Below are 13,978 nucleotides of genomic sequence, written 5' to 3'. Positions count from 1 at the left end.
GAGGCGTATCGTCCATGTGCAAGTGATTTGCGTTGCTAAAAATATCCCCTGGCTGCCTTTTGATGTGCTGGCGCTTTCAGTGGGTGTCTGTATTCAGGTATCAGGCCTTTTAGATGTGTGGGGAGCCCCGTCTGGCAGGCTGGATGCTCCTGGCAGATAGAGGTGACTCCCCCACCCCACAGAGGGGTATACACACACGTGCATTAGTAATCTCACCATTCCCTTGTTTTCATAGATTCATAGATACTAAGGTCAGAAGGGACCATTATGATCCTCTAGTCTGACCTCCTGCACAACACAGGCCACAGAATCTCACCCACCCACTCCTGTGAAAAACCTCTCACCTATGTCTGAGCTATTGAAGTCCTCAAATCGTGGTTTAAAGACTTCAAGGAGCAGAGAATCCTCCAGCAAGTGACCTGTGCCCCATGCTACAGAGGAAGGCGAAAAACCTCCAGGGCCTCTTCCAATCTGCCCTGGAGGAAAACTCCTTCCCTAGAGATGCTAAATACAATATCTGTATCCATTGTCCTTTTGTCTGTCCAAGTTTGGCACCCATATCTCACCTTCCTCAGCACTGCCTTTGACAGGGAGTAGAGAGAGAGTCACAGACACACACACACTTGAAAAGCTTGGCTCGCTTGAGCCAGCCCCTCACACTAGCAGGCAGATCTCCATGTGTCTGAGCTGTCTGGGGCCTTTACACAGGTCTAGAGAGGTTGGGAAGAGAAGAAAACTTTGGCTGCCCCCACTCCGGCTTGTTATCAGTGTGACGAAACTGGATCTGTGGAGTGCAGAGGTGGCCAGAACTTTGATGGTGTTTGGTAAATATTTACCTGTCTGAAATGTGCAGAGAGGGAGGAGTGGGGGAGAGAGAACATGAGGCAGATGAAACTGAACAGACCCTGAGAGGTCTGACCCTTCGCCTGGTGTGTCAAGCTGCACTGTGTGTACCTGACTCAGGTTGGAAGCTTGCATTGAAAGATCTGTTCTGGATAGAGCACCCTGCTGCCGTCCACTGGGATTCCTGACTCCTGTCAGGTATTTCTAGGGTGCCAATCACTCTGGTAGCTGTGTGGCTGTTGTTCTTGGGGCTAGATATGAAGGCAACAGGCACAAAGGGTATGCATCCAGCTAACAGGATTCCTACACTTATGCTGTTGGTCGCTGAGTGGCGCCAGTGTGTTGAGTACAAATGAAGGGAAAATGCGGCCTCTGTACCAAAGAGCTGAAAATACGCAGACGAAGTTGGGACTCAATAAACCTGAGTAGCGTGATTTCTGCTGTCTCAGTGGGTGTTCCCGGCATCGCCTGTCCCCAAAGTTCTTTCCTTTCCTGTCACTGACCCCACAGGGGTTTCACCCCAGCAACTTGAGACCCCAGGTCCTTGAGTGGCAGGACCAGGATCATGCCTGGCACCTGTGCCACAGGCAAAGACTAGATACTGCTTGCTCTCCCTGCCCCCGTACATTCCCACTTGGGGTCACACCCAGTCTGATCCACACAGGCCAATATCCTAAATCAAAATAGATGAACCAAGTGATCTGTCCATTAAAGGTCCAATTTCATAATCCTCTTCTCTTCTCTACAGGGAATGTGGTGTTTGGTGAGCCTATCACAGCCAGTCTTGGCACAGATGGGACACACTATTGGAGCAAGAATTGGGCCAAGGCTGCTGCATTTGTGACCTCTCCACCTTTGAGTCCAGACCCAACAACCCCCGACTACATCAACTCCTTACTGGCCAGGTGCGTGATTTGCAGTGGGAGAAAACCTCTCCCTTTTCCCCACAAGAATTGCACTGAAGAAATTGCTGGGGCTGTGCCAGTGAAGTTCCATCCCAGGAACCTGAGACTGCTGTGGGTCTGGGGTTGTTTAGGGGGACCTTGACTCTGAATGGGCCAGTGACTGAGGGGGCTGTGGACTCAGCAGCGAGGCACAGCAGGAAGAGTGGAAGCACTGGACTATTTGTTGAGTTGTAAGTTGCAAAACTGGGGTTGATATTCGAAATGCCCCAAAGTTCTGGGGTATCTGGATCCAGGGGATTAACAGTTCTAAAAGTAAAAGGGAGAGGCTTTGTAGGATGCAGAATGAACTGATTCTCCAACTCCTGTTCTGCCATGTTGAAAATACTGAGCAAATAATAACAATCCGAGTCCCCTTGTTTTCACATGGGCCCCGTTGAAAAGAACACTTTACATGAAGGATGGTGCCAAAATTATCAACTTGGAGTGACTGCTGCTGCTACAACACACAGTGCACACGGACACTGGGCATTTGCTACCCAGATCTGTCCATCATGTAGGAAGTTAAAGGCTTTACCCCAGTGTTTGTATATTTAACGATATACATGGTGGCTGGTCCTTGTTAGCCAGTGGAGGATATTTACCATTCAAAGCAATGGTATTGATTCCTGTGTTAACTGAAGAAAAACCTTGGACTGGATAAGCAGGGCTGCAGAACAGGAATGAGGTGTGTAGATAGAGTTGTGTATTGGCACAAAACTGGGTTAACAGGAGACTGCAGGCCAGGATTGAGTTGCATTGCTAGCATTGTATGGAGGGGCATGTCTGAAATAATGGGGTGCTGCTGCAGTTCAGGAGTGGAAGTGGCTACTTCGTGATGCCTGGGCAGCTCCAAGACTGGGTTAGCAGCATGTGCCCAAGGTCAGCACTGAGGTGCACTGGCAGAGCTGCGTTGAGGTCCCAGAAATGAAATAGCTGCAGATCAAGATTTAAGGTGCATTTGCTGAGTGGGTTGTGGAAAAGTGTGCAGAGCCCATTGTATAGACTTATCAACCGCTCCCTTCACAAGAGCACTGCATTTACCTGCCTCTGACCAAAAGGAGAACTGTATGAAGAGCCTTGGGACCCACATGTGCCTGTCCCAAACTGCACTGATTTCCTCTGTGTGCAGCCCCTTATATTCTTCTGTAGGATTCTTCAACCAGAGATGAAAGGAATCTCCGCTCCCATCCCAGCTGGGCTCTTTGGCTTGTTTTCTTCTCCTGGTACAAAGCTGGTGGCAATTAGGAAGCATGTTTTGTCGTCTGGTTGGGTTTCTGTGTGGGCAGTAGGTCAGACATATGGCAGAAATTGTGAAGGGGAGATAGAGATTATCAGTGGATTAGAACTGAGGTTCCTAGGCCCAGACCAAGGGCACAAGGCTCAGCGTATTTGTGTCTCTGTGCTTTTCAGATTCACGGCCAGTCCATCTGGAAACCCAGCAATCCCTGTACTTTTCCTCCTTATCATTAGACATGGCTTTGAGGATTGTTTCCTTCCACCTTGTCCCCCACCCCACTAGGATGACTTCATTATTATCCTGCACCCTCTCCACTCCCTGAATACCCAGCAGACAGGAAGTTTCCAGAGAACTATATGCAGTTGCTGGTTCAGTCACTGGAGGTGCTTGCTGCTGCCCTCTGGTGTCTTTACACATAAATATACCAGACTAGAGCACGCAGCTCATTCCCTGCAAGCTCTTTGGGGGTGCTTTTTAAACAGGCTTAGGGACATGGAATCTAATAATAATGACGCTTCTGTGAACAGCTGAGATGAAATGGGCTTGAAGCAAGCCTCCTGGCTTGGTTACTTTTGCTGGAGATGTCACATGTGCAGCGATACGGCACATTTACAAGAATGGAGATAATCTTGGCATGTCCAAGAGGAGGGCGCTTTTGTGCCTGCTGCCCGAGACGCCAGAGACAAGGGGGTAAGGCCTAGGATGAGGCTGTTTTCGGCAGGCAGTCAGACTTGACTCTTCCAGTGAGGTCTGTGCCCCAGTATAGTGCTGATGATCCACTAAGGGGGTGAGCATCTTTCAGGGTTGGCTCTTTCAGATGTACCATAAAACTAAGCTCCTGGCCACTTGTGGATATTAAAGATCCCATGGCACTTTCCCCATGGGCTGGGCTACTAACCTCAGTGTCCTGGCCACATTTTGGGTTAATTGCAATGTCTGAGCTCAGTTTTCCATCCTGTCTGTTACAAGCCACCCAGTGTGGCTTCCACCCTCTGCAGCGGGTGTGCTCGGGCCACAAGACTCTGCACTGCACCAAAGGCTGGTCCATTGAGTGGCTTTGGCTGTGGCTACATAGGAAAATACAGGGATATCCCCAAAGTAGAAAGGCCATAGATACAGGACTTGGGGAAAGGAAACAGACAAAATCAGGGTCTTCCCATGCATAGAGGTCACCCCTAACCCTCTTCTCCATTTACACTGGAGCACATAGTGCCTGAGGCCAACAAAACATCTTACATTAACCCTTTTGTCCCCACTCGACCAGTGGCGACCTGCAGCTTTCGGGGAGTGCTCACTGCACATTCAGCACCGCACAGAAAGCAATTGGGAAGGACAACTTCACAGCAATCCCAGAAGGGACCAATGGCATCGAGGAGCGGATGTCCGTCATCTGGGACAAGGCAGTGGTAAGAAATGGATTGGGGTCAGGGGAGGGTAATTCATCCAGGCCCCCTAGAGGAGGGGGGCATGGTCCTGAGCATGGTGACATCTTTCTCAATGACAGGTTTGCATAAGCCAAGGAGGCAGGAATGAGAGAGCGAATTGTGGGGGGAGTGGAGCACATTCATAGACTTTACGATCAGAAGGGACCATTATGATCGTCTAGTCTGACCTCCTGCACAACGCAGGCCACAGTATCTCTCCCACCCACTCCTGTAACAAACCCCTAACCTATGTCTGAGCTATTGAAGTCCTCAAATCATGGCTTAAAGACTTCAAGAGAATCCTCCAGCAAGTGACCCGGGCCCCACGCTGCAGAAGAAGGCAGAAAACCCTCAGGGCCTCTGCCAATCTGCCCTGGAGGAAAATTCCTTCCTGACCCCAAATATAGCGATCCGCTAAACCCTGAGCATGTGGGCAAGACTTACCAGCCAGACACCCAGGAAAGAATTCTCTGTAGTAACTCAGATCCCACCCCATCTAACATCCCATCACAGTCCATTGGGCATATTTACTGCTAGTAGTCAAAGATCAATTAATTGCCAAAATTAGGCTATCCCATCATACCATCCCCTCCATAAACTTGTCAAGCTTAGTCTTGAAGACAGATATGTCTTTTGCTCCCACTGCACCCTATTGAGGGTGAGGAGCCAGGACCTGTGAACTATGCAGCGGTGCTGAGAGGTAGTGTGACCTAATGGATAGAGCACTGGACTGGGATCAAGGAGAGCTGGGTTCTAGTCCTGTCTTGGTCAGTGGACTGCTGGCTGACTTTGGGCAAGGCACTGTACCTCAGTTTCCCCATCTGTAAAATGGAGATAATGCTACTGACCTCCTTTGTAAAGGGCTTTGAGAGTGTCTGATAAAAAGCTCTGTATAAGAGCTGGGTATTACTGTTATCTGTGTAAGGGAAATATACCCAAGGCTTGCTAGACTCCAGGTTTCACCTAGCTTGTTTGTTCCCCTTATATCAGTTTTCAAAAGCCAGGTAATTTTTAATGCAGGGATATTCCTTTCTAAACAAATTCCAGTGAGTGGTTTTTCCCCTTCGGCTTCAGCGGCTGACCTTTAGTCGATCCTACCAGCTTTAGAGGGAGGTGGACATTTTAGTCTGGACTCGTTAAATTTCTGATCTCACAGTTCACACAAGGGGCATACTGTTTCCCTGGATACCATCCTCTCCCTCCCCATGATCCCACTGAACTGTGGAGCTATGAATGCAGTTAGATTGAGGACCCGCCCATTTTATATCTGAACAGGCCACAGGGAAGATGGACGAAAACCAGTTCGTGGCAGTGACGAGCACCAATGCTGCCAAGATCTTCAACATGTATCCACGGAAAGGGAGAATAGCGGTGGGGTCGGACAGTGACCTGGTCATATGGGATCCTGATGCAGTGAAGATTGTCTCAGCCAAAAGCCACCAGTCGGTAAGTCAGCTGCTGGCCTGGGGAGTGTTGGGAGGTGGTTGGCGTAACTGGCCAGCATGATAAGGTTATCTGCTCTGTTACTGCCAGGTAGGAGACTTGGATGTAAGACAGTAACTCGGTCCTGGATTGCAGAGTTAGACCACTCAGCCCCTGGCTCTAGGAGATGAGCATGCTTCTCCTGAATGCTGAGTGGCAGCACCTCTTGCTCTTCTAGTTCTGAGCCTGAATACAGCATCGAACACCCCTCTGTCCTGACCTGTAACTCCCCTAGTTAGTATTCCAGGCCTGGGCTCACCACAGGGCTCTACTGGTGCACCTCTATGCTCACCTGAATAGCACGGGAAGATGCCAATTTGGAGCTCTAGTCCTTAGCCACAGTCCTTGTTCACACCCCTGGCTTTTCCAGTCTCTGGCCGTACACAGTGTGAATATTGGTTAGTGACAGAGTCTGGACATCATCTCAATTGGCCAGGCTCTGGTGCAGAATGCCTGGCTTCATGCTCCTGTTGCCCTTCCCTGTGTGCTTCAGGCAGCTGAATACAACATCTTTGAAGGAATGGAGTTGCGTGGGGCTCCGCTGGTTGTCATATGCCAGGGGAAGATCATGCTGGAGGATGGCAACCTTCATGTGACACAGGGAGCTGGGCGCTTCATTCCCTGCAGTCCTTTTGCAGACTATGTCTACAAGCGCATTAAAGCCAGGAGGAAGGTAAGGCGTTGAGGAGACCCGGCTAGGAGAATGAGTCCCGTAGGTGTGGGAAAACACTGCAACTTCCTTAGGGGCATAGTGTGTGCACGTGCTGTACTCCCATCGTTGAAATGGTACCGCCAATGAGGCTGCATGCCTGAGTCGCCCTCTTCCCCAGTAGTGGACTCTCCTGCTTTGGTCACTGTGCCCCTTGAGTGCTGCCCGGTTAGTGTATTTCAAATCAGAAATCAATGGGGGAGGAGCTGGGCCCTGGTGCCTCATTGAAGGGTGTAGACTTGCATGTTTGGTATATGCAACCAGCAGAGGTAGCATGTTGGGCTGTTTGCACAGCAGCTTGTAAGTTGCTGTACATGGTGGGAAGGCCAGTCTGGAGGCAACTGAAGAAAGTGAAGGCTACGAGGCTGGGGAGTGGGCAAACACCTTTCTCCCCATCAAGGGGGGCAGTAATCCACAGTGAAGGATTTGCCTGTTGCACTGGACCTAGGGCTCTTTTACAGGTGGGAACTGAGGCATGGAGAGGCTAAGGGATTTGCCCAAGGTCACACAGGAAGTGTGAGGGAGCAGGAATGTGGGCATCTGTGCTGGGGAGGTCTGGTGCACGGCAAGCCCTGTGAGGTGGGGGAGAGCACTGCAGACCTCAGCAGTAGGCATGGTGGCCTTGAATCAGATGAGGGCTGTGGAAGATCGAGGGGCTTCCTGTGCTGTTCAGGGAATCCCGGTTTCCCAGTGCCAGTGCTCTCAGTAACTAAGAGAAGCAGCGTCATTGCTTCCCCTGCCCTCTCTCTCACAACAGATGGCCGAGATGCATGCCGTGCCCAGAGGCATGTATGATGGGCCCGTGTTCGATTTGACAGCCACGCCTAAAGGCGGAACCCCTGCAGGCTCCACCAGGGGATCCCCTACCCGGCAGACGCCTCCCGTCAGGAATCTCCATCAGTCTGGATTCAGCCTGTCAGGTGAGTGGGAGCCGCCTCTGCGCAGCAAAGTGCTGCGTACTCATGGACTGAAGAACCCAGTGGTACCAGGTCCCAGAGGGCTGGGCACAGGGTGGGACTGGGGTTAGATTTCATACAAACAGTTGTGGTGATGACTTGGGGAGAGCTGACCCTGCCAGTCTGTGGGGCTTGCTGCACGGAGGGGCCTCTAGATGGGGGATGGCTGGAGCTTGCCCGAGCCCCTTTTCCCGTGCAGACTTAAAAGGGGATTAAATGCCAGAGACCTGCTACTGCCTCCTAGTCCCTCACTCCTGACAGCGCAGCTCCAGTGGGGAGGCTCCACAGGGAGGTCTTTGCAGCTGCTGGCTGCCTGAGGGCACTGAGGTACTATTGGACTGAAAGGAGGAACAGGGAAGTGAAGAAGCAGCAGGGTAGGTCTCTTAAGAACAATCTGCCCCCAGTGAGGCGTGTAGGGACCTTCTCAGAGACCACAGACCTCCTGACTGGTTGGCCTGTGAGCCACAACTGTCTAATTTCCCTTTCTCCCCTCCCTTTGTTTGTGGTCATGTCCTAATTTCAGGTACCCAGGTCGACGAAGGTGTTCGTTCAGCCAGCAAGCGCATTGTAGCGCCCCCTGGAGGCCGCTCCAATATAACCTCCCTGAGTTAAGCACCTAAGCAGCGAAGGAAACACCAATATTCAAGGGGGAAAATGGTACATTGGTATTTAAGAAGGAAAAGCAATTAAAAACCGTTAAGAGCTGAAGAATCAATAAGCCTCAAGCCTTATGTTTCACAAACGCTATTTGCTACCTAGCTTTAAAAATATTGCTTTGGTTTCTGTTTATGCATAGCCTTAATTTTTTTCTTTCATTTTTACATGCATGCAAATCTGACAGGTCACTAAGTTAAGAGTCTGTAATATACGTGTTGAGTGCTTGTGTGATGCTGCATTGTAAGGAGGGGGCAGAGAAAGCTGGGATGACAGTGACATGAACGAACTAGCTAGGCAGGTTATTCAGAAGGAATCGGTGTGGGGGCGGGGAGGGTGGGTTGTGGGGAGGGATCGTGGGAGGTGAATAGGGGCAAGGTGGGTCTGTGTGTTGTGTCAATGTTCATCTGTTTCCACTCAATGCTGGTCAGACATGGTTGCCTCCGTCTTGTGTTGTGAGGCCCCTCGGGAAGCTCAGAGTCATCTCTGTAACAGCTCTATTGTATCGCCTCATGTAAGACTTTATTACTTTGTACATTTTATTAAAAAACAGAAAGCAACTGTTCCTTCCAAATAACTTGCTGCACCAGTTTGTTTTTTCTCCTCTGCCGTAAAAGGGGAAACTCTGTTGGCTGCAGATTCCCATGCGGGGGAGGGGGGGTGCATAGGGATTGGGAGGTGAGGGAGTCGTGAAAAAGTCCCTGCTAATACTCTGGCGCCTCCTGAGACAGCCTTATCCTTGTTTGGTCCTCTCCCTGCTCCCTTTACTCTCTTAAGACCCAGCACTGACGCTCCTGTCTCCTTTTGAAGACTTTGCCATGAACCCTGCGTGACATGTTAGACACATTTATATGCACTACTAAAGGTGCTCATTGCAGGTGACCTTAATGCTTCCCCTTTCACAACAGGGAGCCTGAGAGATGGTGGTGCCTCCTTCCGCCCTCTTCAGCAAACAGTCACGATCACATGAAGCTCCTGGATCCTGCTGAATGTTAGGGAGTGGATTCTGTTTTTTATATTTTTAATACTAACTTGTCCCCACAAGGTGGTGCTGGGATATCAGAAATGAAGAACTGCAGGTTACTTAGCTCCTCAGCGGCTTTCCTGTATTTGGAAGGGAGCGAGAAATCCAATGGAGAGTGACCCTGAAAAGTGATCGTTTCAAGTTTTTTAAATATACCACAATGAGATACATTTCTTGCCAGTCTCAGAGAGGCCAGGAACCAAATGGATTTGAAAACTGAACTATCCCGTCTTGTTGAGATATGGCCTCTCCAGAACAGGTTTGGCAGTGAGATGTGGGAGAAGCCTGTCTTGCTACTGCCCAAGCCAGGGATAAACAGAGGACTTCAATCTCTACCTTCAGGGCTGCCAAGCTGACACCTGTTGCAAACACTCAAAATGGACTAAGTTAAAATGTTGTGGTGTTTACCAGCCTGTCTCCACCATCGCACTGCAGAGCTGGGTCAGTAGCAGCAGGTTAGACCTCTCCCACTACTTGGTAACCCTGCAGTTACCAATGCCGGGAGAAAGAAGAACCAACTCAACTTGGATACATTTCTAGGCCCAAATTTTCAAAAATAACCACTGACTTTGAGTTCTTTGGTTTTGAGTGCTCAACTTTAAACATTGTGGGCTTGATATTTCAGATAAACGAGCCCCTACGGCTCCAGTTGGAATCAATGGGAGTTATATACAACACTTCTAAAAAGAAGGCCCTGGCTACCATCATTCACACTGGGCAACAAGAACTGAGACATTTCAAAATCAAGGACTCACTTTGAAAACTTAGCTGCTACTGTTTGGGGCAATGAAAGTTCCAGTTTCCATTCCTCTCTCATAATAAACTCTGTCATCTTAATTATAGAGTTGAGGGAGAATTAAGAGCAATGCAGTATTTCCAACCATAAGCATTCCAAAATCATGAGCCAGGCCCCCCAAAATTGAGATTGACTTAATTTTTTTTAAATTGGTTCTTGTTTGTTTTATGGTTTCTGAACCATTAGGTGGCACCTGCTTTATGGTTTCAAGCTTTCCTCCACAGCTCTAAGGGCTAGAAATTGTATTTAATTTTAAATGAAAACTGACAGTGTTGTGTATTCATATGATTTCAACAGCTGGGTCTTTAAAAAAAGATATTGAGAAAGTTGGCAACATAGTAAAACTTTCAGCTCCCCACTATGTAAGGGACAGTAGTTATTGAAGTGGCTCAGGTGTTGAGTCAAAATGTAAAACCTTCAGGGGTTTGTTTGGAGTTTTTTTTGTTGAATTTAGTGTTGTTTTTTTAGGATGTGTAGAGAAAAATATCATTGAGATTTTCTTAGTACTAATAGAAACTGGGCTCTTCTGGAAGAAAAGGAAAAGGTGGATGGCCCAGAGGGATGGACAAATCACCCAGTGAAATGATCTCTCTCATCCACCTTGAGGCGCTGCAGCTGTTCACACAGTTGTCCTTTTTGGAGACCATGTATAAAAGTTGTCTTAATCCTTCATTTGGCTGATAGTTGTGAATGTGCCAGCATCCACAGGCTTGAAGAAATGGCAACTTACCTTTAACGTGTGCTTGTCTGCCCCTTGCACCTATACTGAATTAGATGCTATATCAAATTACTTGTTGGGTGAGCTTTCAACACTAATTCAATCTGCAATTAGATTTTTCAGCTCGTGAGAGCTGCCTGGTTTTGTTAACGTCCACACACGGTGTACAGTGCCTCAGGGTCGCGGTCTGCAGATCCTTCTGCTGGTCTTTTCAGTGGTCAACAGAAATCTTGCAGGCCAGTTTGAGGAGTGGGAGTCAGCTAGCTGATTAGGCTGTGTAAATGGGCAAGATGGATCCCAACCCTCTCAGTTCAAAATCCAGGAGCCTCATCTAGAATGAGGGTAGAAGCTGTAGTTCTAAAAGGCTGAAAGACCTCAGCAATCCACCTACTCTATCTACATGTATTTCAGACTCCACGTTGACTCCCCTTCACACTCCTTCCTGATCCTGGACAAAGTCCACTGGTGTGGGGCCCGAGGAACTTAGATCCTCCCTTACCTCTGAAAGGATGACCTGCCCTCAGCAGAAACAATGGAACTAATATGAGGGGGACAACGCTTTCTTGGGATCGGGCCACTGACTGTGGAACTTGGAATGGTCACGAGCAAAGTTGCCATGAAATGTTAAACACACCCACAGGTCAAAGGCTTCCAAAGGCTTCCTTTATAATCCATTACAATGGGGAAAAAACTCCTTCCACTTCATGTGTTGGAATCAGTGGGTGAGGGAAAGTTCTTGTTGGTATGTGGTAGGGTGCTCAAATACTGCTGTGATACAGGTGGTAAAAATACCTAGACAGCTGATACTGTGTGCTGAAGGCAGAAATCATTCATGGCAGACTAATTTACTCAAATAAAACCCCATCAGAGATAGCAGGAACGCTGGGATTATGATTTAATTATTTAGCATCATCCATGTGCGTGGCCCATTGCAAAACAAAGCAGCTCCTTTCTGGTGCCAGAGCAGTGACCAGTAATAGCATTAGCTCTGGTTGGGGCTAACACCTGTAGATGAAAGATGAATGCAACCAATTGTGTGAGAACCAAAACTCAAGCTGATCCCACTGTCAGGGATGAAAAGTGGGCATCTGGGTTGAAAGAGACATTTATTCCTATCACTCAGGTTACGTGGGGCTTTTGGCAGCTGCGGGCTGAATCAATGCATGCTTGTTCTGTCCAAAAGTACTTAGAGTGCTAGTCTATGGGGCATTTAGAAGGTTCTCTGTTAGGAGTCTCCCATTGTCAAAAAAACAGATTTGACAAAACACTGGGGGTGGGGGTAAGCACAAACGCTGACCTGTGTTTGCTAATAAAGTCTGTAGCAAGGCTTGAAATACCAGGGTGCTACATAAAACAAGTAGCTTGGTATACTCGTCGTAGCTCTCCAACAGTCTTCCTGTGGCATTTCAACTAGGTACTTATATGGACACCTATTAGCATAGTATCTGAGTACACCACAAAGAGCACATTTTAGCCTCACCACACCCCTCTGAGGTAGGTGTATCCCTGTTTTACAGATGACAAACTGATCCACTGAGATATGAAGCAGTTTGGGCTAGGTCACACTGGAAGTTTGGTAGAGCCAGGAATAGAATCTGGAGCTCCTGAAGCCGTGTCCAGTTCCTGTAAGCAAAAGGCCCGCTGTAAGTCATAGTTTGTCTGCTTCAGTTTTCTTATCTGTAAAAGGGTGTCAGGACCTCTGTGATGGGGTGTTGTAAGGATTCATTACTTAATGCTTGTACAGCACTTTAAGGTAAGTACTAATACTGAGATTGGTCAGAGCAAGGGCCTGGGAGCCAGGACTTTTTAATCGATAGTGTGGTTGAATGTGGTGGGTGGGTGGTCACTTGATCCCCCTGTAATTCCATCAGTCAATCCAAACTGGGTCAAAGTAAGGACTTGATTGAAAACCCAATGCTGTGTCTGAGCATGTTATGGGGTAGGATGCCTGTGAGGGACAGGTGTCTGTTGATGCCATCCAGCCATCATGTTCTAGGTTTCCTGGGGGTCTTTTTCATCCTGCTTTCATTGGATCAATGTTGAAGCTGATTCCATGGGGAAGGTGGTAGGGAATCTGGAGAATTACCACTTTTGAGAGAGCATTGGGTGACCATTTGAGAGGGCAGAAGATGCTTACTAGCTTCATTTGACTTCAATTCATACCATTGCCTGTTTTTAATCATTTGGTGATTATTCTTCTTGAATGGTATCCAACTTCTTGTGAAGGAAAGAGGGCCAGGGCTACTGCATAGAAGATTTATGAAATAGGGGAAAATAAAGCAAACTCAAAACACCCCACTGTGAGGATGGGGCCATTCTCACTAGATCTTTCCGCTATGAGACTGTCTGCTAAAAGCAGTGATGTGCTCAAGCCTCAGCATTCAGATCATTCATTCCTCCCCCTAAAGTTCCTCTTTATGAAGATGGGGACTAATTGTAGGCTACAGCGCTGCATTCGGATTCCAAACACACCCACAGTTCAGGGACATTCAGATCTGGAGTTTGGGTCTGGCGGGGTCCAAGATTTTCAGAAAGGGATTGTGCACTGGTGCAATAACTGCTGCTACTTCTAATGTTGCATACACTGATCACACTCCCTGGAGCTCAGCAGCCTCCCAACTGGTTGCTGCTATGGGAGAGCTGTGGGTGAAAGGTATCTGACAAAGTAATCTATTCCTACAGCCATGCTGCAGCCCGAGTGAGCTACTGGCTTCTAGTCCTTTCCTGATCCGCAGAGCTGAATCACTGCCACCTACCTGGGACTATTTTATTTCAAGAGACCTAAACAATTTTTAAAAAGGAATAGTGGACCAGCCACTCCTGGTGCTGAGACCTGGGGCGCCATGCAAAGGAATGGGAGTGATTCAGTCAGCAGGACTGAGACAAGGGCTTTATTTTCTATTTGCTCACTCTGATGACAGCTACCTCAACTCAGCCTCAAGCATGCTCACAGGGTCTGGAGACAGGCCATTCTGAGCACTCCTTGAGGCAGCTGCTTGCTAATGTGTAAGGATAAACTACATCCTCCAAAACCAAACCACACAGCCACTGTTTAATCAAGAGAATATGGCTTACTCATAATACTAATAAATCATTTGCATCTGTGAGAAGGCATCCATCCTGCCCGAGGTGGTCTAAATATGTAAAGCAAGGATGGCTCTTTTCTTAAGTTTTCTGAATGCATCAGAGAA

General features: G+C 48.3%; 1 protein-coding gene across 1 annotated transcript in view; it reads left to right on the top strand.

Moving 5' to 3' along the window:
- DPYSL3 (dihydropyrimidinase like 3) overlaps positions 1-8,555 on the top strand; it is a 69,923-nt gene extending 61,368 nt beyond the window's left edge. Inside the window, exons 9-14 of the mRNA XM_077823808.1 lie at positions 1,592-1,748; positions 4,289-4,430; positions 5,724-5,894; positions 6,424-6,603; positions 7,397-7,559; positions 8,119-8,555. Coding sequence (XP_077679934.1) covers positions 1,592-1,748; positions 4,289-4,430; positions 5,724-5,894; positions 6,424-6,603; positions 7,397-7,559; positions 8,119-8,207 — 902 coding nt within the window. The 3' untranslated portion in view covers positions 8,208-8,555. The remainder of the gene's footprint in view (positions 1-1,591; positions 1,749-4,288; positions 4,431-5,723; positions 5,895-6,423; positions 6,604-7,396; positions 7,560-8,118) is intronic.
- The last annotated feature ends 5,423 nt before the right edge of the window (positions 8,556-13,978 follow it).

Source organism: Eretmochelys imbricata, chromosome 8 (genome assembly GCF_965152235.1).
Source record: "Eretmochelys imbricata isolate rEreImb1 chromosome 8, rEreImb1.hap1, whole genome shotgun sequence".
Lineage (NCBI taxonomy): Eukaryota > Metazoa > Chordata > Testudines > Cheloniidae > Eretmochelys > Eretmochelys imbricata.
Note: the sequence above shows the minus strand (reverse complement) of the source record. Positions and strands in the feature narration are given on the sequence as shown.